Source organism: Ambystoma mexicanum, chromosome 2q (genome assembly GCF_040938575.1).
Source record: "Ambystoma mexicanum isolate Mex_15411 chromosome 2q, UKY_AmexF1_1, whole genome shotgun sequence".
Taxonomy (NCBI): Eukaryota; Metazoa; Chordata; class Amphibia; order Caudata; family Ambystomatidae; genus Ambystoma; species Ambystoma mexicanum.
Window position 1 is genome coordinate 877394366 of NC_090924.1, and position 19276 is coordinate 877413641.

At 48.4% G+C, this 19276-nt stretch overlaps 1 protein-coding gene across 8 annotated transcripts in view; it reads left to right on the forward strand.

The window, feature by feature from the left end:
• The window catches only part of ABI1 (abl interactor 1), an 816248-nt gene extending 797438 nt beyond the window's left edge, over positions 1-18810 (forward strand). For 6 of the 8 annotated variants that reach the window (XM_069648123.1, XM_069648125.1, XM_069648127.1 and 3 more), the window contains one exon: positions 16866-18810. In XM_069648123.1, the coding sequence (XP_069504224.1) occupies positions 16866-17041 (176 nt within the window). In that variant the 3' untranslated portion in view covers positions 17042-18810. The remainder of the gene's footprint in view (positions 1-16865) is intronic. The other 2 variants (XM_069648129.1, XM_069648126.1) reach the window with 1 other exon arrangement.
• The last annotated feature ends 466 nt before the right edge of the window (positions 18811-19276 follow it).

The window sequence follows — 19276 nt, forward strand, 5'->3', positions numbered from 1 at the left end:
GGTTGGCTCCGGGCGACCGACTTCCGTCAGGACGTCCAGACCAGGGTGTTGGACATGCCGTTCGACGGCAGCAACTTGTTCGGGAAGGCGGTGGACGAATCCCTCCAAGCCATAAAAACGGACACAGAGACGGCCCCTGCCCTAGGAACCCTTCAGCAACGACGGCCCTTTCGGAGCTCCGGAGGCAGACAGGGTGCCTCCAAGGGATACAGCAGTGGCTCGTCGTCCTACCGCCAGGCGGCACGCTCCTTGTCTCAGGAGGCCTACAGGGGTCGCGGTAAGCAGGGAGAGCCTCGCCGCCGTCGGCAAGGTGGCCAGGGCGGCAAGGCCACCACCTCCAAGCAGGACTGAACCGGCCGTGGTCTCGGGCCCCCACCGAAGAACCCCGGTGGGAGGCCGGCTGACGAACTTCGTCGGCGTGTGGAAGTCCACCTCCACCGACCGTTGGGTGCTGGATACCCTGGCAAGAGGACACTCTATCGAATTCCTGAAGAAGTGCCCTCACGTTCCACCTGTGGCCAGGAAGGAAACTCACGTCCCGCAACTTCTATTGGAAGTACGGGCGATGCTCGGGAAAGGCGCCATCGAGCTTGTCCCGAAGAGGCTCCGGGGTATACTCAAGGTACTTCCTCGTCAGGAAGAAGACGGGCGGCTGGCGCCCCATCCTGGACCTTCGTCTTTTGAACAAATACATCAGATCACAAAAGTTCAGGATGGTCACCCTCCAGCACGTACTGGGACAGCTGGAGGAAGGCGACTTTCTATCGTCGTTGGACCTGGAGGATGCATACTTCCACGTTCCCATCCTCAAAAGTCACCGAAAGTTCCTCAGGTTCGTCGTCCAGGGACGCCACTACCAATTCAGAGCACTGCCGTTCGGATTGAAGTCGGCCCCCAGGGTCTTTACCAAGTGCCTAGCACCAGTGGCGGCACGGCTGCGCCTGCAGGGGATTCACGTCTACCCCTACCTGGACGACTGGCTCATCCGCTCAAGGACGAGGGAACTCGCCGTCGAACACACTGCGAGGACCGTCCAGCTACTCACAGACCTGGGATTCGCCATAAACTACCCAAAGTCCCACCTGGTGCCGTCGCAGGTGGCCCTGTTTCTGGGAGCGAAGCTTGATACAGTGAGGGCACCGGCGTGGCCGAGGCAGATCTGGTTCCCGGACCTTCTGGACTTGTCAACGTCCCCTCCCATCAAGCTGTCGGCGGACGCGGACCTTCTCTCCAGAGAAGGAGGCGCCATCTTCCACCACGACCCGGCGTCGCTGAACCTGCCGGCTTGGCTCCTGCAGCGCTAGAGTTTGGAGGCTACGATATACCGGCCGATTGCAGAGAGGTTCTTGCAAAGGCCAGGGCGTCCTCGACTCTCAAATGCTACGGTCATAAGTGGAAGAGGTTCTCTATCTGGTGCCGAGCACAGAAGATCCACCCCCTACGGATTACGGCCCCTCAAGTGCTGCTGTACCTGCTATCCCTGGCAAAGGCTGGGCTAGCCCATGCCTCCATTAAGATTCATCTGGCGGCTATCTCCAGATATACCAGAACCACAGGACGGACGTCCCTGTGGTCCCATCGACTGGTAAAAGAGTTTATGAAAGGACTGTTCCGGTCGTTCCCGCTGGTGAAGGCCCCGGCCCCGGCGTGGGAACTTAATGTGGTGCTGACCAGGCTCATGGGGCCCCCATTCGAGCCGATGCACTCCACACCGATGAAGTTTGTGTCGTGGAAGACTGCGTTCCTGGTGGCCATTACCTCCGCACGACGAGTGGGAGAGATCCAGGCCCTATCCTGCAAAGCACCGTACTTGACTTTCCATGCCTCGAGGGTGGTGCTTAGGACGCACCCCTCCTTTATGCCCAAGGTGGCGTTGGACTTCCTTCTTAACGAGCCCTTGGTGTTACCTGTTTTCTTCCCGTCTCCTTCGTCGCCGGCCGCGAGGACTTTGCACTCGCTGGATGTGGCTAGAGCGCTGAAGTTCTACGTGGACCGCACGAAGAGTTTCTGGAGGACATCACAGCTGTTCGTGAACTTTGGACCTGTGAATCAAGGGAAGGCTCTCTCGAAGACTTCTATTTCCAGATGGCTCTCCGGCTGCATCATGCACTGTCACCGTTTGGCTAACCGACCGCTGCCAGGCCGTCCGAGAGCCCATTCGACCAGAGCGATCGCTGCTACTACGGCGTTCTTATCTGGTGTGCCCCTGCTGGACATCTGCAGGGCTGCTACGTGGAGGTCGACGCACACCTTCACGAGATTCTACTGCGTCGATCGGGATTCCAGGGAGGAGTCCAGGGTCGGCCAAGCAGTGCTGCGCAATCTGTTCGCTTAAGGTGAGCCTGTTGAGGAGGTAAGAGATGCTTAATGTTGAGTTTTTGTATTGCTTAATGTTGAGCCTTTTGCCACCCCCTGTGGTTGTGCATGTGTGTACTGCTATTTATTCTTATATTCATGAGCATGTGAATCCATGCCAGACCCCATGCTGGAGAAGGAACAAGTTACTTACCTGCAACTGTTGTTCTCCAGCATGGGTCTGGCATGGATTCACATGCGAACCCTCCCGCCTACCCCTCTGCGGCTCTTCACTTGGTCATACTGCCACTTTACGTGCTACCAAATCTGAAGATGGCTGCCAGAGGCGGGGCTTAGTTAGAGGGCAGTCATTGGCTGTGGTCAGTATGACGCAGAGATCAGTGATTGGTTACTACTACGAAAGACAGATCAGAAACGAAACTGATACTGATTTTTTCTTTACCGAGGATTCCCAGCCTGACGACGGGGAATATTCATGAGCATGTGAATCCATGCCAGACCCATGCTGGAGAACAACAGTTACAGGTAAGTAACTTGTTCCTTTCTGTTCTTTCTCGGTTCTTCGAACCTGTTCGTATTGTGAAGTATAGTCTTCGTGCAGGTGTCTACCTCGTCTTCCACTCCGCGTCCGGGCTTTAAGAAGTGCAGGGACTGTGGGTCCAAGATGTCGGTGACGGACTCGCACAACGCCTGCCTCTGGTGCCTCGGGGAGGCCCATAACACGGATGACTGTGTCGACTGCCAGTCTCTCACGTCCAAAGCCTTGCGGAAGCGCAAGAAGTTGTTGTCGGTAGGTAAGGTGTCCAAGCCACAGAAGTCGAGGTCTGCGGGGCTTTTGACGGATGATTCGAGGGGCGACTCTCCGCATCGTCGTCGGAAGTCCAATGGGTCTCGGTCCCGGAGTCGGTCCCGCCACTCCTCTGCCTCTTCGAGGCACTCCTGGAAGCGCCGTCATCGGTCGCCTTCTCTGTCCTAATGCGAGGACTCCGCCTCGGGAAGAAAATGTTAGCGATTCTCGAATCGCAGGGCACTGGTCCGTCCGCGCCTCCAAGTGGGGTCGGTCGTGATCGGTCGAGAGACACAGCTCGCACGCCTTCGGGCTCGGGTGGTCGGCACGATTCGCGGGTTAGGTCCTGCTCAGACAAGGGGAATCGTTCTCGTCATGCCCGTTCCAGGTCCTCGACGCGCTCCAGACGGTGTGCACCTGTGGTGTCTTCGAGGAAGATGTCGGTGTCGCCGAGGTCGTTGATGGACTCTTTCGAGGCCCCGCCTCCGAAGAAGTAGTCGACACCATCGGCACCGAGGCCGTCAAGGGACACGCCCGGGGCTCCGGCCTCGAGGCCTGTGTCGATGCTGTCGGCACCGCGTTCGGCGTCGACGCCGATTCACTCAACGCCTTTCGAGTCTGTTTCAAAGGGGGTACCCCCTAGAAAGGCTCTGACCAAGGTCAAGCATGGCTTTGTTCCACATTCTTTGCCTTCTTACCCCCATCTTGAGTTTATTTCAGAGGTGGAGGAGGGCTCTGATGATGGCATGGATCCTGATACGGTGCCAGACGAGATTCTCTTGGGCCATAGCCAAATTGAGGACCTGGGGCAGTCCCTGTGGGCTGGACACCTCTTCGGAGGTGGAGTTTTGTAGGCCTGAGCCTGGTACTCATGCCAACTCCTCGTACCGATGCCTTATGTCTAGGGTCACCGAGTACTTGGGGTGGTCTGCTCCCCCAGGGCATCTTCTTCAGGATGACCTTAAGGATATCCTTGACCAAGGTCCACCAACTGACCCGGTACTGCCGTTCCATATGGCTCTACAGAGGAGGGTGGCAGTGGCTTGGACTGCTCCAGAGAGTGTCCTGGCAGTGGGCAAATCTTTGCCGCAAAAATACCACCCAGCCAGTAAATTCCTGGAGGTGCTCATCCAGTTGAAGCAAATGCCAATTTTTATTTCATATTTTTCTAATTTCGAAATTGTTCTGTGAGAAGGTTGTAATAAACCTCACTTGCTCATAGTCCTCTGGTTGTTTGCGATGTTTTGGGATTATGGTTACATCCCTATTCATTTTATTGACTTTGTTGAGTGCCGATTGGATGCATATCTTGTTGTATCCTCTCTGCTTAAATCTGTGTTCCAGTAGTTCACATTCCTTGACAAAGTCAGCAGTTGTAGTACAGTTCCTTCGGGCTCTTACAAATTCCCCTTTTGGTATGTTGGTGATCACTGTTTTTTTATGACAACTTGCTGCGAAAAGGGTTGAGTTGGCTTCCATCTGTTTTCTAAATGTTTTGGTGAACAGTTGGTTGTCTTGCACATATATTGTTAGATGCAGAAAGTCTAACTTGGTGTCACTAGATGGTCCTGACAGGAAGATCCCCTCTTCATTATTATTTAGGCGATCCCTGAATTCAATGAGTTCTTGATCACTGCCACTCCAGTCGATAAATCTGCTCCACATTACAATCCTGTCTTGTGCATAATGATCTGTGTAAACATACTTGTGCTCAAACATACTCATAAATAAATTTGCAAGTGCAGGTGCGTATTTTACGCCCATAGCTACTCCCTGTTTTTGCTTAAAGTGTATCTCTTGTCAAATAAAAAAATATTATTTTCCAAAGTTGTAATCAACATTTCTTTCAACATGGTCACATAATGGAAATGTAAAGCAGGTTCCCCACAAAATATATAATCAATAGTACCAATAGCTGATTCATGTTTTATTGACGTGTAAAGAGCACGCACATCCCAGGTAACCAGTAGATATGTGTCCTGCCAGTGAATATTTTGAAGTTTCTTAATCACATCCGTAGAATCCTTGCAGAAAGCGTTAATGTCAGGTAAACGGGGACTTAGTATACTGTCAATATATTCACTGATTTTCTCTGTGGCCCAACCTATACTGCTAACAATCGGTCTCCCTTCAGGAATTCTATTGAACATCTTATGCACTTTGGGTAAGAAATAAATGGTTGGGACCACAGGATGAGAGACAGATAAGTAGGTTCTTTCCTCTTCGGTAATTAGACCTTTTCTTTCCCATGTGGTGATCTGCTCCATTATTAAGTCTTTAATTTCATTGGTGGGTTTAGAACGGAGTGACAGAGCCTTCTTAGGGGAAAAAATACCTCAGAAGGAAAAAGCCTTAACAATCCAGGCCCATAGAAAAACCTAAAGAATCTAGGCTTAAAGTGGTACTTCCCACAGATGAGGATTTAGGATTTTCCCCTCAATCTGTGGTAATCCCAAATTCCAAAGAATGGTCTTCACGAGATATTGACAAAGTGATGAGAAGAATGAACTTTATGGCCAATTTTTAAAAAAAGAACTCGGATTACCTTCAGAGCTTCAACTCCACTCCCCCCACCAGAGCTGCATCTGGTTCTCAAGCCTCTGCCTTACCTACGCAACCGCCTTCTAAGAGGTCTCGTTCAAATGCTCCTTTACCGAGCACAGTCCTTGATCTCTATGACCCTGAATCAGACCAAGAACATCTCTCCTTTGAAGAGGCAGCTCACCCTCAGTTTGACGAGTATACAGAGGACCCTTATTATGGGGATGACGAGGACCAAGAGGCAAATCAAGAAGCCAATATGTACTCTATAGATTCCCCTATTAACCAAGACACTCCAGTTGTCGATTCTCCTATTGATAATCAACCCCTCCTCAATGAAGTATTAGCCAAGGCTGGTGAGCACTTCCAGATTGACACCCACGAGGTACAGGAGGATAAAGACTTTGCAGAACAAATCCTTGGGGACAAAAAGACAGTGGCCAGTGTATCCCACTACTGAAATCAGTGCAGTGCAGAATACAGCCATCTTTAGAAGCCCCTAATCTCACACGGGCCGTAAACCCACGTGTGGAGAAATTATTCAGACCTGCACATTCAGAACCATTCTATATTCGAGGGCAACTGAAACCAGACTCCTTAGTTGTGACTACAACTAGAAAGAGAGCAAGCACACCCCTTGCTTCCTCTGAGGCTCCACCCAATAAGGAGAGCAAAAAATGTACACCATGGGCAGAAAGGTCGCCTCCTCTGCGGCATATCAAACCAGGATTGTGAACAATGCAACCCTCTTGGCTGGAAGACACATTTGGACTGTGTGGGTGAAGCTACTTGTGACTGAGGACAGCGCCGAGCGGACTGCCCGGAGCCCCCGGCACGGTGTGGGAGCCGCTCCAGGTGCCGGGGCCATAGATCGCCGGGCCCGCGAGAGGGGGCTGCTGGTGCGCCTAGGGACGCGCGCACCCAGCGAGCGGAGAAACCGGACCCGCATGCACGGTGGGAAAACGGCTGCCCTGGGATGCTGGGGTGGGCTGAACCTCCCGGCGCAGAGTCATAACGGAGCCGCGGTGGTTCCCCTCCCCGGGTGCAGGGCTAGCACACGCTGGGATCACAGGAAAATAAGGAAGGCTGGGCTGCCAGGTGGGGACAAACTAAAGGGCACAGCACAACTGAAGTGCGAAGACCCAGTGCCTAGGCCAGACGGTAGGAGCCAGCTGAGGCCGCTCACAACCCCCAAGAAGTGGCCTGCGGCTGAAACACACTGGGCCATCAGTGAGGGACTCCCGAGGTGCCACTGACCCGGCGCAAACATCAAACCACCCAAAAGGCAAGAAAGCGGCGCACACCTCAGCAGGGAAGCCCTAGCAGCACGAGAGACGTACATACCAGGATAACAACCCATCAAAGTGCTCAAGACCTTGCGGCGCCAAGGACAAAAGGGCCCAGTAACGGGACATATGGCAGGAGCCTAAGTCCCTAACTGACCCACGTGGCACCCATATCACAAGGCGAGGGGTTATCTGAGGAGCACACAGCCGAGAAACCAGTGGGAAGAAGAGGGAGTAACGAGGAGGGAGAACCGGAAGCCACACCAAGTGGTACACAGCCAGACCCGGCACTGACAAGTCATACCTGGGACGGCGCCTCTGGGCTGACCCGGCAGACCTACTGGAGCCAGAAGAGTGAGACACCCCGAGCACGCATAGACATAATGCCGAATAATAAAACAGAAGGGAAAGCCAAGCAACTTAGCATGGACACCTTCACTAAGACACCCGGGAATAAGCAGTTGACGCCAACAGACACGGCAATGGCTGCAACTAACACCCAGCAGAAAGGTGCAAGCGAGGGCCTGATCTTGGAAGCAATCGCATCCCTGAAAGCATCCCTTGAAAACCAAATGGACACAGCAATAGGAGCCCTAAAAGCATCCTTGGAAAATAAATTGGACACAGTCATGGTGGATGTGGGTCTTCTTCGCCAGGACGCAAGGAACCTGACAGAGAGGGTGACGGCGACGGAACAGCAGGTACAACAAAACGCAGCAGGGGTCACTGTAACGCAGACGCAAATGTCAGAAGTACTGCAAAGAGTCAAGGTCCTGGAACGGAGAGCGGAGGATGCGGAGGGAAGAGCGAGGAGGAACAACATCCGTATAATTGGACTTCAGGAAGGTGAGGAAGGCAACGACCCCACAGGGTACGTGGAAAATATGCTGTCCAAGAGATAGGAGCTGGAACACTATCTCAGGGCTTTGGGGTGGAGAGGGCACACAGAGCACTGACTAGGAGACCTCAACCGGATGCCCCCCTCGTGCACCCCCAAGGCCGATGATCGCCAGGATTATGAACTTTAAGGACAGGGAAAAAATATTAGCATTTTCGAGGAGGGGGGGCGATGGTTAGACACTCCTCCAAGATCACCATGTACCCAGATTACACAGCCACGGTCCAGAAACAGAGAGCACAGTTCGGCCCAACAAAGGAACGTCTCAGGGTTGCAGGGGTGAGGTACATGCTCCTGTTCCCTGCCAAGCTCAAGGTGATGCATCAAGGTGAAACGTGCGTCTTTGACTCCACCGAAGAAGCCCACATATGGATGGACTCACAGGGCATCCCCCAGCTGAGGCAGAGAAACGCCAACAACGGAAACAGGCCCTGACGAGATGTGGTAAAAGCGGCCAGGAATAACGATATCAAGCATTTGTTAACCAACTAAACCAGAAAGAAATATGAAGGAGCGATCAGCCCCACTCCAGTTAAAGTTGACTGAGAAAGGCGGCACCCCCATAGAGAGCGAACTACAAGTTCAGATGTCAGTTCTGAGGCATCACGCTTCGGCAAGTCGGTCCCATCTAAGGGAGCACGACAAGAGAAGCGGTGGAGCCCGAGCAGGGGGAGGGTGGCTGGGCGTTAGTTCATCAGTTTTTGTTTGGGTTCTAGACGTTGAATGGTGTGAATGGACAGTACATGGCGCAAGCAGCGGAAAGAAAACTGCAAAGGATAAAGGAGAGACACAAGCACAAGGTGACCAAAGCAACATAAAGCAAAAAACCAGGGGTAACAACCGCAGTTGCACCGAAAAGAAAGGTCCTGTGAGAAGGGCTTCAAGAAACGCCCGCCTGGGGAGGGCAGAGGGCAAAGACCCGTCTGTGGGATAATGAAGCCAGACCACAAGAAGAGGACATGGGGTTAGAGAGATGAACGATAGTAACCTGGAACGTGAGAGGACTTAATGCGTATGCCAAGAGACTCAGGGTCTACGCCTGGCTGAACCAGATGAAGGTCAAGATAGCGATGCTACAGGTGACACACCGAACACTGGAAAAGCAGACCAAGGTGAACAAGAAATGGGGAGGGCAGACATACAGCGCCACGTACTTGAACTATGCACGAGGAGATCGCCCCAGGGGTCCCATTCCAGCTACTTAAGCAAGAGACAGACCCAGAGGGGAGACTGGTACTGGTGCACGTACACTCTCTGATCACGCCCCAATATTGGCGACATCGGCACACACCCATAGGAAAGCCCTGATACCAACCTGGCGACTCCGAGCAGAGGCCCCGAGGGAGGGAGAGCTTGAACACCTCCAAGAGATGATGGAGGACTATTTTGAGCTGAATGAAGGCAGCGTTGAGAGTAGCGCCACACTATGGGAATGCGTTCAAAGTTGTGATAAGAGGGGCGGCAATAGGCAGAACCAGGGGACTCACGGGAGCAGCCATGAAGGAGCTTAGTGAACTCGAGAGGGAGATAGAATCAAGGGAGCGACAAGCGGGGATAGTGGGGTGGGGGAGAGCCTAGGGAGCTGGTGGAGCTGCGAACAGAATATATGGTACTCTGGGAATAATTGGGGAGATTGAACTATGGGAGGTATTTACAGCGGCTACACGTGGAAGGGGACAAACCCAGTAGGCTCCTAGCGTGGCTCACTAGGCAGGGAAGCAAAAGACCCTATAACAGTGTCAGAAGACCACACCGGGAAGGAACGCATCAACAACCTGTTTGCCCATTTTTACGAGCGACTGTATGCACCTAATCCGGAGATGGACCGGGAAGACATAGCGGATGCACTAGCAGAAATAAGACTACCAAAACTAGCAGAAGAACAGGCTCAGTTATTGGATGCACCCCTCACGGTGGAGGAAATGGAGAGCGTGATCACAGAGCTACCCACCGGCAAGTCCCCGGACCCAGATGGACTTCCAGGGGAGTTCTAGAAGACATTTAAGAGCACCATTTCCAAGAAATTACTTGACACATATCAAGGCGCATATGAGAGCAAACAGCTGCCGACTAGCATGTCAGAATGAATAATCGTCCAGATCCTTAAACCAGAGAAATCACCCAGGGAGTGTACCTCCTACAGGCCAATCTCCCTTATCAACCAAGACGCTAAAATACTGACAGCGGTCCTAACCAACCGTCTAAAGCAAGTAGTGCCCGCACTGATTCATCCGGACCAAACGGGTTATGTCCCGGGACGGAATACGTCATGGAATCTTCGTAGATTACATCACGTGATAGATGAGACAAACCAAAGACAGGGTAGGTGCACAATAGTGTCCCTGGAAGCTGTTAAAGCTTTCGACTCTGTGCGCTGGGAGTGGCTGGTGAGTGTGCTCGCTCACTTCGGCATTGGGGAGGGGTTCCTCCGGTGGATCAAACTGTTGTATAAAGATCCCAGAGCGAGGGAGAAGACAGGGCGAATCATCTCAAAGGAGTGGAGAATATACAGGGGAACTAAGCAGGGATGCCCGCTGTCGCCAATGTTATATATCCTGGCTCTAGAGCCGCTCGCTGCCTTTCTTAGAGCAGAATATGTAGACACCGGAATAGACATAGATGGGGTGCTCCACCAAATCTCGCTATATGCAGATGACATGCTGCTATTTTTAAAGAACCCGGCTGTGAATCTATCCTGCCTCCTAGAGGCGATCGGGGCATATACCAGACTGTCGGGATATAGCAATTAACAAAGAAGTCCCTGGCCTTCCCCTTGGCAGGTCTAAAACTGGTCCCCCGGGTAACCTCCCAGATTTGGGCCTGACATGGGCACTACACTCCTTCAAATACCTGGGTATAGATATACACCATGACACTGCTGACACCTATAGAACCAACACACTGGCTGCCCTGGAAAAAACACAGAAGTCGATGGCCTTCTGGGGAACACTCCCACTGGGGATGATGGGAAGAGGAGCCCTCTTGAAAATGGTGGTGTTGGCACGCCTGCTATATTTCTTTACGAACATCCCACACACCATTCCCAGGGCCTTTTTCAACAAACTAAACACGATAACACAAAACTTCCTATGAGGGATAGGGGGAAACGGGATCGCGATGGGGGCTCTCCAGAGGGGACTATGAAGGAGGAGGTATCAGACTACCGGACTTTGAAAAGTACTATTTAGCGGGGCAGTTGCAGTTTGCAGTCACGTGGCTAGGGGAGGACGAAACAATAGACGCAATCGTCTTTCAGCCAGCACTGAAACGGTACTACTTGAGAGAAATACTGTGGCTTGGCAAACTCCTGCTCAAGACCCTGCCAAACATGCTCAGCATCGCAATAGGGTTATGGAACAGGGCGTGGAGACTCCAGGGGAAGAAAGATCCATGCTCGGCACAAATCCCCTTGCCGGGCCTCCTGGGCGGGGACGCAAACACACTAGCAGCATACCGGGCGCACTGGGAAGCCAAAGGTGTAGCACAAATTGGAGCCCTGATGAGAGGGGAAAGGTGGGCAGACTTCCAAGAAATGGTGGATGACCAAGAGATACATGAGGGCCAATTCATCCTGTACAACGGCATGATACGAAACATCAAGAAAAGATGGCCCGAGTGGACAAACCAGGAGGAGGAGATGACAACGCTAGACGCATGGTATGACATATCGGAGGGAACCCACACAACCTCCAGGCTATACGAACAATTGTTAAAAATAGACAACGCGCAGGAGTCGCACACGAGGCAGCGCTGGGAGGAGGAACTTCCAGAGGCCCTTCAGCGACCAAAAATGGACCAGGATACTAAAATACCCAAGAAAAGTGTCAAGGAATGCAAGGTTCAGGCAGGCACAGTTATACACAACGCATAGAGCGTACCTCACACCCAGGAGGATGAACAAGATGCAGATGGGAAATCAACACAGGTGCCCCTGCTGCCTGATGGACGAAGCCGACATGGTACACATGTTCTGGACCTGCCCAGTGATACAGGCCTTTTGGGATAAGATCCGAACCAAAATAGCACAGAGTGGACTCCAAATACAAGCAGAGCACCCAGAAAAGTACTTATTGGGCCTCTTTCCAAGAGGAAGCAGACATGAGTCGCACCTAGCAAAAATGAAGGACCTAATATCTATACTGGCCAAAAGAAGAATAGCAATGACATGGAAGTCAAGGGAGGGTCTGAACATAGAGGCATGGTGGACCCATGGAACAGAAGATCAATGAATGATAATAGGAAGTCCCTATGCCAAGCCCCAGGGCAAGACAATTTATGCAATGGACTCTGCGATAGCCCCGATGAAGGTGTGGGACAGGAACGATAAGGTCACCGGAGAATCCAGGCACCGCGGATGTAGGGCAGAATCCGGGAAATGTGCCACTGCGCCAGTTATGTTATGTTTTTGTTGTTTTGTTGTTGTGGAAAACAAATAAAGAAATTTAAAAAAAAATGCATCCCTCCTGGCTAGGTACAACTGCCCATAAGTGGGAGCAAATGTCTGCTTTACTTTCGTCTGCCCCAGAGCCACTCCAATCCCAACTAGCACAGGTGGCTGCAGATGGGAGGGCAGTGTCTAGCTGTCTCCTTAAAACCAATTTTGACACAGCAGACAATGCTGGAAGAGTCATTACGCAAGGGACCGTTATTAAAAGGCATGCATGGCTGCGCCAGTCAGGTTTTAGAGCGGAAACGCAGGCCACTCTAATAAACATGCCAGTTGAACCTAACGTGCTCTTCGGTAAGGCTGTAGAAGACGCACTTAAAACAGCAAAGGACGAGTATGACACTCTTAAATCTTTAGGTCAACTCACTAACCAGCCTTCTGGACAGAGGGGTAATGGAAGTTTTCACCATTTTCGAGGCCAAAACTCAACGAGTATCCAGCTACAATCAAGGTCAGGGTTCCTCCTTGGGAAATAATCAAGGCCAATCCTCCCAGGGCCATCCAAGAGGACATTGCAGAGGTCCGCTTCAGGTGCCCTCCCATGCTTCTCCAGTAGGACACATTTCCAGATTCACCCATGCATGGGACGGAATCGCCTCAGACAGATGGGTGCTGTCCACAGTAGCAGGCGGATACTGTATAGAATTACTCCAACATCCCCACGACAGAAGATTCACTCAGAAGAACATCAGCGTATCCTTCTCGAAGAGATGGTCACACTTTTATTAAAGGACTCCATCGAAAGTCGTCCCGGCCAACCAGGTAAACGGGGGTATTTATTCAACTTACTTCCTTGTGCCAAAGAAAGATCTAACAATGCGCCCAGTATTAGATTTGCGCTCTGCAAACAAGTATGTCAAGCCTCAAAAGTTCCACATGACTACGCTACAAGAGGTAATCCCGCTTCTAAAAAAAGGGGATTACATGGCAACACTGGATATGAAAGATGCCTACTTTCATATTTCAATGTTCCCAGCGCACAGACGTTTATTGCGTTTCAAGATAGCGAACAAGCATTACCAATTCAAGGGGCTGCCCTTTGGAATAGCCTTGGCTCCAAGGGTATTCACAAAGGTACTGGCTGTAGTGGCAGCGCACCTCCGCAGGGGAGCAATCCCAGTGTTCCCTTACTTGGATGACTGGCTCTTAACAGGGGATTCGCCTCTGATTTGTAGACAAAACATCCAAACAATCAACCACCTCTTTCAATTGGGCTTCTCAATCAACGAGAAAAAATGAATCCTAGTGCCAAGCACTTCCAAACAGTTCCTAGGAGCTATCCTAAACACAGAGGAAGGATTGGTCTTTCCCTCAGAGGAAAGAGTAAGACATTTGTTACTGCAAATACCACATTTTCAGGCCGTCCGCCAGATAAGGGTGCGCAAAGCAATGTGTTTAATAGTCATGATGGCATCTTGCATATACCTGGTTCCTCCGGCGCGCCTGTGTCCCGTACAAGAGTGGTTGGCGAAACAATGGTCTCAGGCAAGCGGTCAGTGGGACGATCTAGTGGTTGTTTCGCCAACACTGGTACAAAATCTTTGCTGGTGGACGAAAGAGAACCTGACGAGAGGGAAACCCTTCTATGATTCACAGATAGACAGTGGTCACATCGGACGCCTCACTGGCAGGGTGAGGGGCTCACTACCTTCACCACACAGCTCATGGTTGGTGGTCTCACACTGCCGCTCAGAACCACATCAATGTGCTGGAACTTCTGGCAGTATTGAAATCCCTTCAGGCATTCGAACCCCATTTAACAAACCTGTCGGTGCAGATCCGAACTGACGGCACCACAGCAATGTTTTATATCAACAAACGGGGGGGGGGGGGCACATTATCCAAATCTATCCAGACTTGCTCAGAAAATCTGGAAATGGGCAATCAGACTGAAAATGTTCCTGTGTTCCTGTCATCACATGTTCCACGGGAACTCAACACCCTAACGGACCCATTGAGCAGAGATCCCCTACCAGAGGAACACGAGTGGCATCTACACGAAGAAGTCGTAGAACACCTCTTCTCTCAATGGGGATTCCCAACTATAGACTTATTCGCCGCAAGCGAAAATCATCAATGCCCAGACTTCGCGTCCAGGTTCCCCCAGCCAGGCTCCAAGGGGAATGCCCTATGGATGAACTGGTCAGGGAAGTTTGCTTACGCTTTTCTCCCGGCTCCTCTCATGAGGAAGGTGGTGAACAAGTTACACAAAGAACCAATGATGCTAATTCTGGTTGCTCCAATGTGGGCAAGACAACTATGGTACCCCCATTTGTGCAAACTGCGAAGTGCAATCCCATCAAACTCCTGTGCCAGTACAACCTACTCACCCAGCACGGGGGACTAACAGTGCATCCACAGCCAGACTCGAACTTTGCAGCATGGCTCCTGAAGTCCTAGAGTTCGAACATCTCAATCTACCACAGAGATGCATGGATATCTTGAGAGAATCAAGAAAACCAAACACTAGGCACTGTTACTATAATAAATGGGTAGGATTCGTAATTTGGTGCCAGACTAAGCAAATCAATACCATTGATAGTACTCCATCTAACATTCTAACCTATATGCTCCACCTACTAGATGCAGGGTTAGTGTTCAACTCCCTAAAAGTCCACCTGGCGGCCTTGTCAGCCTACACCACTTCCCATAATAAGGTCTCATGGTGGAAGGTACCGGTCATCAAAGCATTTATGGAAGGGGTAAAGAGACTCCACCCTCCAATTTCTAACCCACCGCCAGGTTGGGACCTAAATGTGGTACTAGCTAAGCCAATGGGACCCCCATTCGACCCTATACAAAAGTCTAGTCTCAAACACTTCACTTCTAAAACTGCCTTCTTAGTAGCCATGGTGAAGAAGGGTCAGTGAAATCCAAGCTCTGTCAGTGCAGGATCCTTTCTTTACTATACGTAAGGATAAACTGGTTTTACGCACTCACCCTAGGTTCTCACTTAAATTCATCTCCAAATTCCAGGTAAACCAGTCTATTGAGCTACCGGCTTTCGTCCAGGAACCCAAAAGCTCTGCTGAGGTAAAACTCCACACACTCGATGTGAGGAGAGCGGTCCTCTACTATGTAGACAAGACGAGACCGCTAAGAAAGACAGATCAACTATTTGTCTCCATAGCGCCAGGCAGAGGAGATCACATCTCTAAGAATGCCATCTCTAGGTGGATAGTCAGATGTATCCAACTGTGCTATTCCCTATCAGATAATACACTACCTTTTACGCCAAGGGCCAACTCCACACGAGGTACTGGAGTAACTCTGGCTTCCATTGCAAATGTCCCCTTAGACAGTATTTTCAAACAGCTACATGGAGCTCAATACATATTTTCACTCATCACTACTGCATTGACACTCATTCCAAGACAGATACACAAGTGGGACATGCAGTCCTGAGATATTTATTCGCTCATGAACCTGCTCACTTACCACCTCCTTCTTCCACTGCTCGCTAATCTATGCACAGCATGTGATTAAGCAGATTCCACAAGCCTCAGAAGGGATACATTACTCCCCGTAATCATATTTCTGAGGCTTGTATCCGATTAGATTCACATGTGACCCACCCGTCCTCCCCTCGCAGAGAAGGTGCATGGATGCTTATGAGCTTGTCTATAAGATTCTGCTTGTATACAACTGTTCTCATGCTACAACTCATGCTACCTCATGTCAGAAAAATAACAATCTGAGGTACCTCGACGCGTGAGGGATCATGGGTACAGTGGATGTCACACTAGGGATAGTATTACAGGCACTCACTGTCGACGTCCCTTTTTGAGTTTTGAAAACAACAACTTTAATACTCTAGTGGTAGCTTCCACTAGATGTCGGCCTATGCACAGCATGTTAATCTAAGCAGATACAAGCATCAGAAATACGATTACGGTGAGTAATGCATCATATGCGCACTATATTATGTGCAGTGTTTTTTAATATTTGTGGTTGGTCAGTTTGTACCTTGATGCTAGTCCACTCTCTTCATAAAAAGGAAGCCACACTGTTCTGCTACACCATTAAGAGTTTTAGATCACCTTGGTCTAACACCGGTTACTAGTAAAAGGTTTTTCTTTGGTTAGATCTAGCTGCCTGTTTTTGTGCTATGTAATTGTCATACTATAAACGGCAAATATAACCTTATTATGGCAGACTGTATAACAAGAAAGTGATCTAGGCATACCATTCTTTTTAATTCTATGAGATTTAATGGTGCTCAGATCTTACCCACAGTTCATAAATGTAATGAAGATATCCAGGAAGGAGAACTATAATTAAAAGTGAGTAAATCTTTCTGTTGCATTGGAAACGCTCTCAAATGGAAAACAATTAAATCGGGGGGTGAGGGGGAGTGTCCTTTTTCTCCTCTGTTTAACCATTTAGCAAAAGCACATTCATTTAATGAGAACGGCTCATATGAAGGGAAATTAATTGCAACTGAGTGGAAGGTATTATGTAAGTAAACTCAACTGTAGAGTGCCAATATAATGTTAATCACTTTATTTAAATGTATTTAGTGTAGGCCAAATGGAACATTTTGCTTGATGTTTGTTTAATCTTTGACAGTGTTTTGCTTTTTCTCTGCAGTTGTAGCAATCTACGATTATTCAAAGGACAAGGATGATGAGCTGTCTTTTAGGGAGGGATCCATCATATATGTTATCAAGAAAAACGATGATGGCTGGTATGAAGGGGTTTCCAATGGAGTGACTGGCCTTTTCCCAGGGAACTATGTTGAATCAATCATGCACTATGCCGATTAAACTTGTTTCCTTTTTGGATTGAGATTTCATTCAAATATGCCATGTAAAATCTGTGATTATTTAAGGGCGATTGTAAAAGTTAATGAATGTCACAGTACATGTTAAAGAAGTATCCCTCTCAAGCCACAAAGACATGATGTTTCATTGGCATGAGTCGGACGTGGAACTCTCAATGGACCATTTGTGTTGGTGCCTGGTTGTATCTCTTCAATCCCGCAACTGCCCACAAATCGGTTCTGCTTATGTATTTACTTATGCGTTGTTAATTTTATGACCAGCATAAATATTTTGGGAATGTAGGGTATAGTATTTAATAAAATCATAATTCATATTGTGCCATACTATTTTTCAGTGCAGCATGAAAACTAACATCAAGCCGTTACACTAACCTAAATCTGGATAACAAGCCTGGTCGGATTACCTTTCTTTAGACTCTTGCTCATTTTTAAACTATATTTGTTAAAAGCATGCATACAAACCTATGTACTGAAATACTACTTTTTCTAAAAAAAAAAAGAGATCCAAAAAGCTTCCAATTTGTTGTAACATTTACCTGGAGTACTCCCACTTAAATTCTATTATATGGCAATGTGAAAACATGGGTGGTCTTAATATGTTTGTTGTAATTTGTACTTAATTTTTTTAAATGAGTGAATTTGCATTTTGAACTTTTTCCATTTCTAAATGCATAAGTGAACCAAAGTTCAGCCATTTTACTTTGTTCGTTTAGGCAGCAGTGTCATTTGACATGCCAGCTTTGCAAAAACAAAATGCCAGAATTGTATTGTATCCTGCAAGATAAACCAAGAACAATACCTATCATAGCCTTATCTATTACTGTTTTTCAAGTAAAATTATAGAATGTTGCAATAGTCCACCATTACAGAGGCTAATGTTTCTCTAAACTTTTTTAAAAAATCAAAGGCTCGAATGTAAATCTAAATCTGAAGTTAATACCCCAAGTTAGTTTTAGTTTTACTACAACTGACCCTCTTTCATATGAGTAATGGACAAGGACTATAAACTGTATTTTATAAAATAGTATTTGTGCCAATGAAGCAATTTGAAGGAAAGAGGACAAAATGGTGTCATTAACGTCTATATGATGGGGACCACCATGTAGGTATCCAGAAGATTAAAAAGGAACACAATTTAGCCTGCCACCTTCTTTGCTTTATTTTCCATTTTCATTCAAGAGACTTTGGGCAGCAAATGCACATTGGAAGGCGCTCTAATAATCATGGTGCCTCTGAAAACTTTTTTTCTATTTTTATCTGTCTTCTCTTGTTTGGAATAGCTCTAAAATAGGATCCAATGATTTCTGGTCACTTTGAAATTATGAAAACTGCCTTGTGCTTGTTGGAGTACTAACTGGTATTTCTAATTAGTATGCTTTTTTTAAAAAGAAAGATGTTTGTGAACAAACTAAAATGAGTTACTCTTCTATGAAGTGTTGGTAGATGCAATCAACTCTACTGAATTTGATATTTTCAAAGCACATATTGATGGAAAGGCTGATGGTTTTGAACTTGCTGTAACATCAGGTTTTTACTGTGTAAGATATGTCTTCTTTTCATCCTGCTCAACTAAATTCATTAGTTAGCTCAAACTTCTTGCTCTCTCGTTATAACATTATAATTTTCTAAATGTTGGTAACAAGTACCATGTATTTCTTTTTAAAATTAAACTTCTTTTAATTTGTATATAACCTGTTAATGAAAAATGTATGTACAGTCTTTTATAATAAACCATTCTCCTATTATAGCAAATTGTGTATTCGTCTGATATAAGTGGTATTTTTTGTTTTGGCATTTTCTCACACTGTCTATGCAGTCTATCCGGATAATTGTGCTTCCCTTACTGTGTAGCAAGCTTTTATTGTCGTCTTCTGGTTAACAAATGGTATGAGGGCCCATCTTTATGCCAGCACTGAACAACTGCTTTGAAAATTTAGAAGTACATCAATCTTCCAGATCCCACACTACATGTCTGCACTCTAGATCTTTTCTCTGCTCCAGGACTAAAGTCCTCTTTCATATCTTGCTAAACTGACCATTCATCCTGTTAGCCTGAATTGTCAATTTCTTTTTGTTCTTCGTTCATCAAACAGAGCGTGGGCTGATTGTGGAATTCTTGTCCAGGGCCAAATGTCGTTTATCCCAGCCAGTAAGGGCCTCATGAGTTTGGCAGTAGTGTAAAAAAACAGGTACTTCTCTTGCTGCTCATTTTACCTCT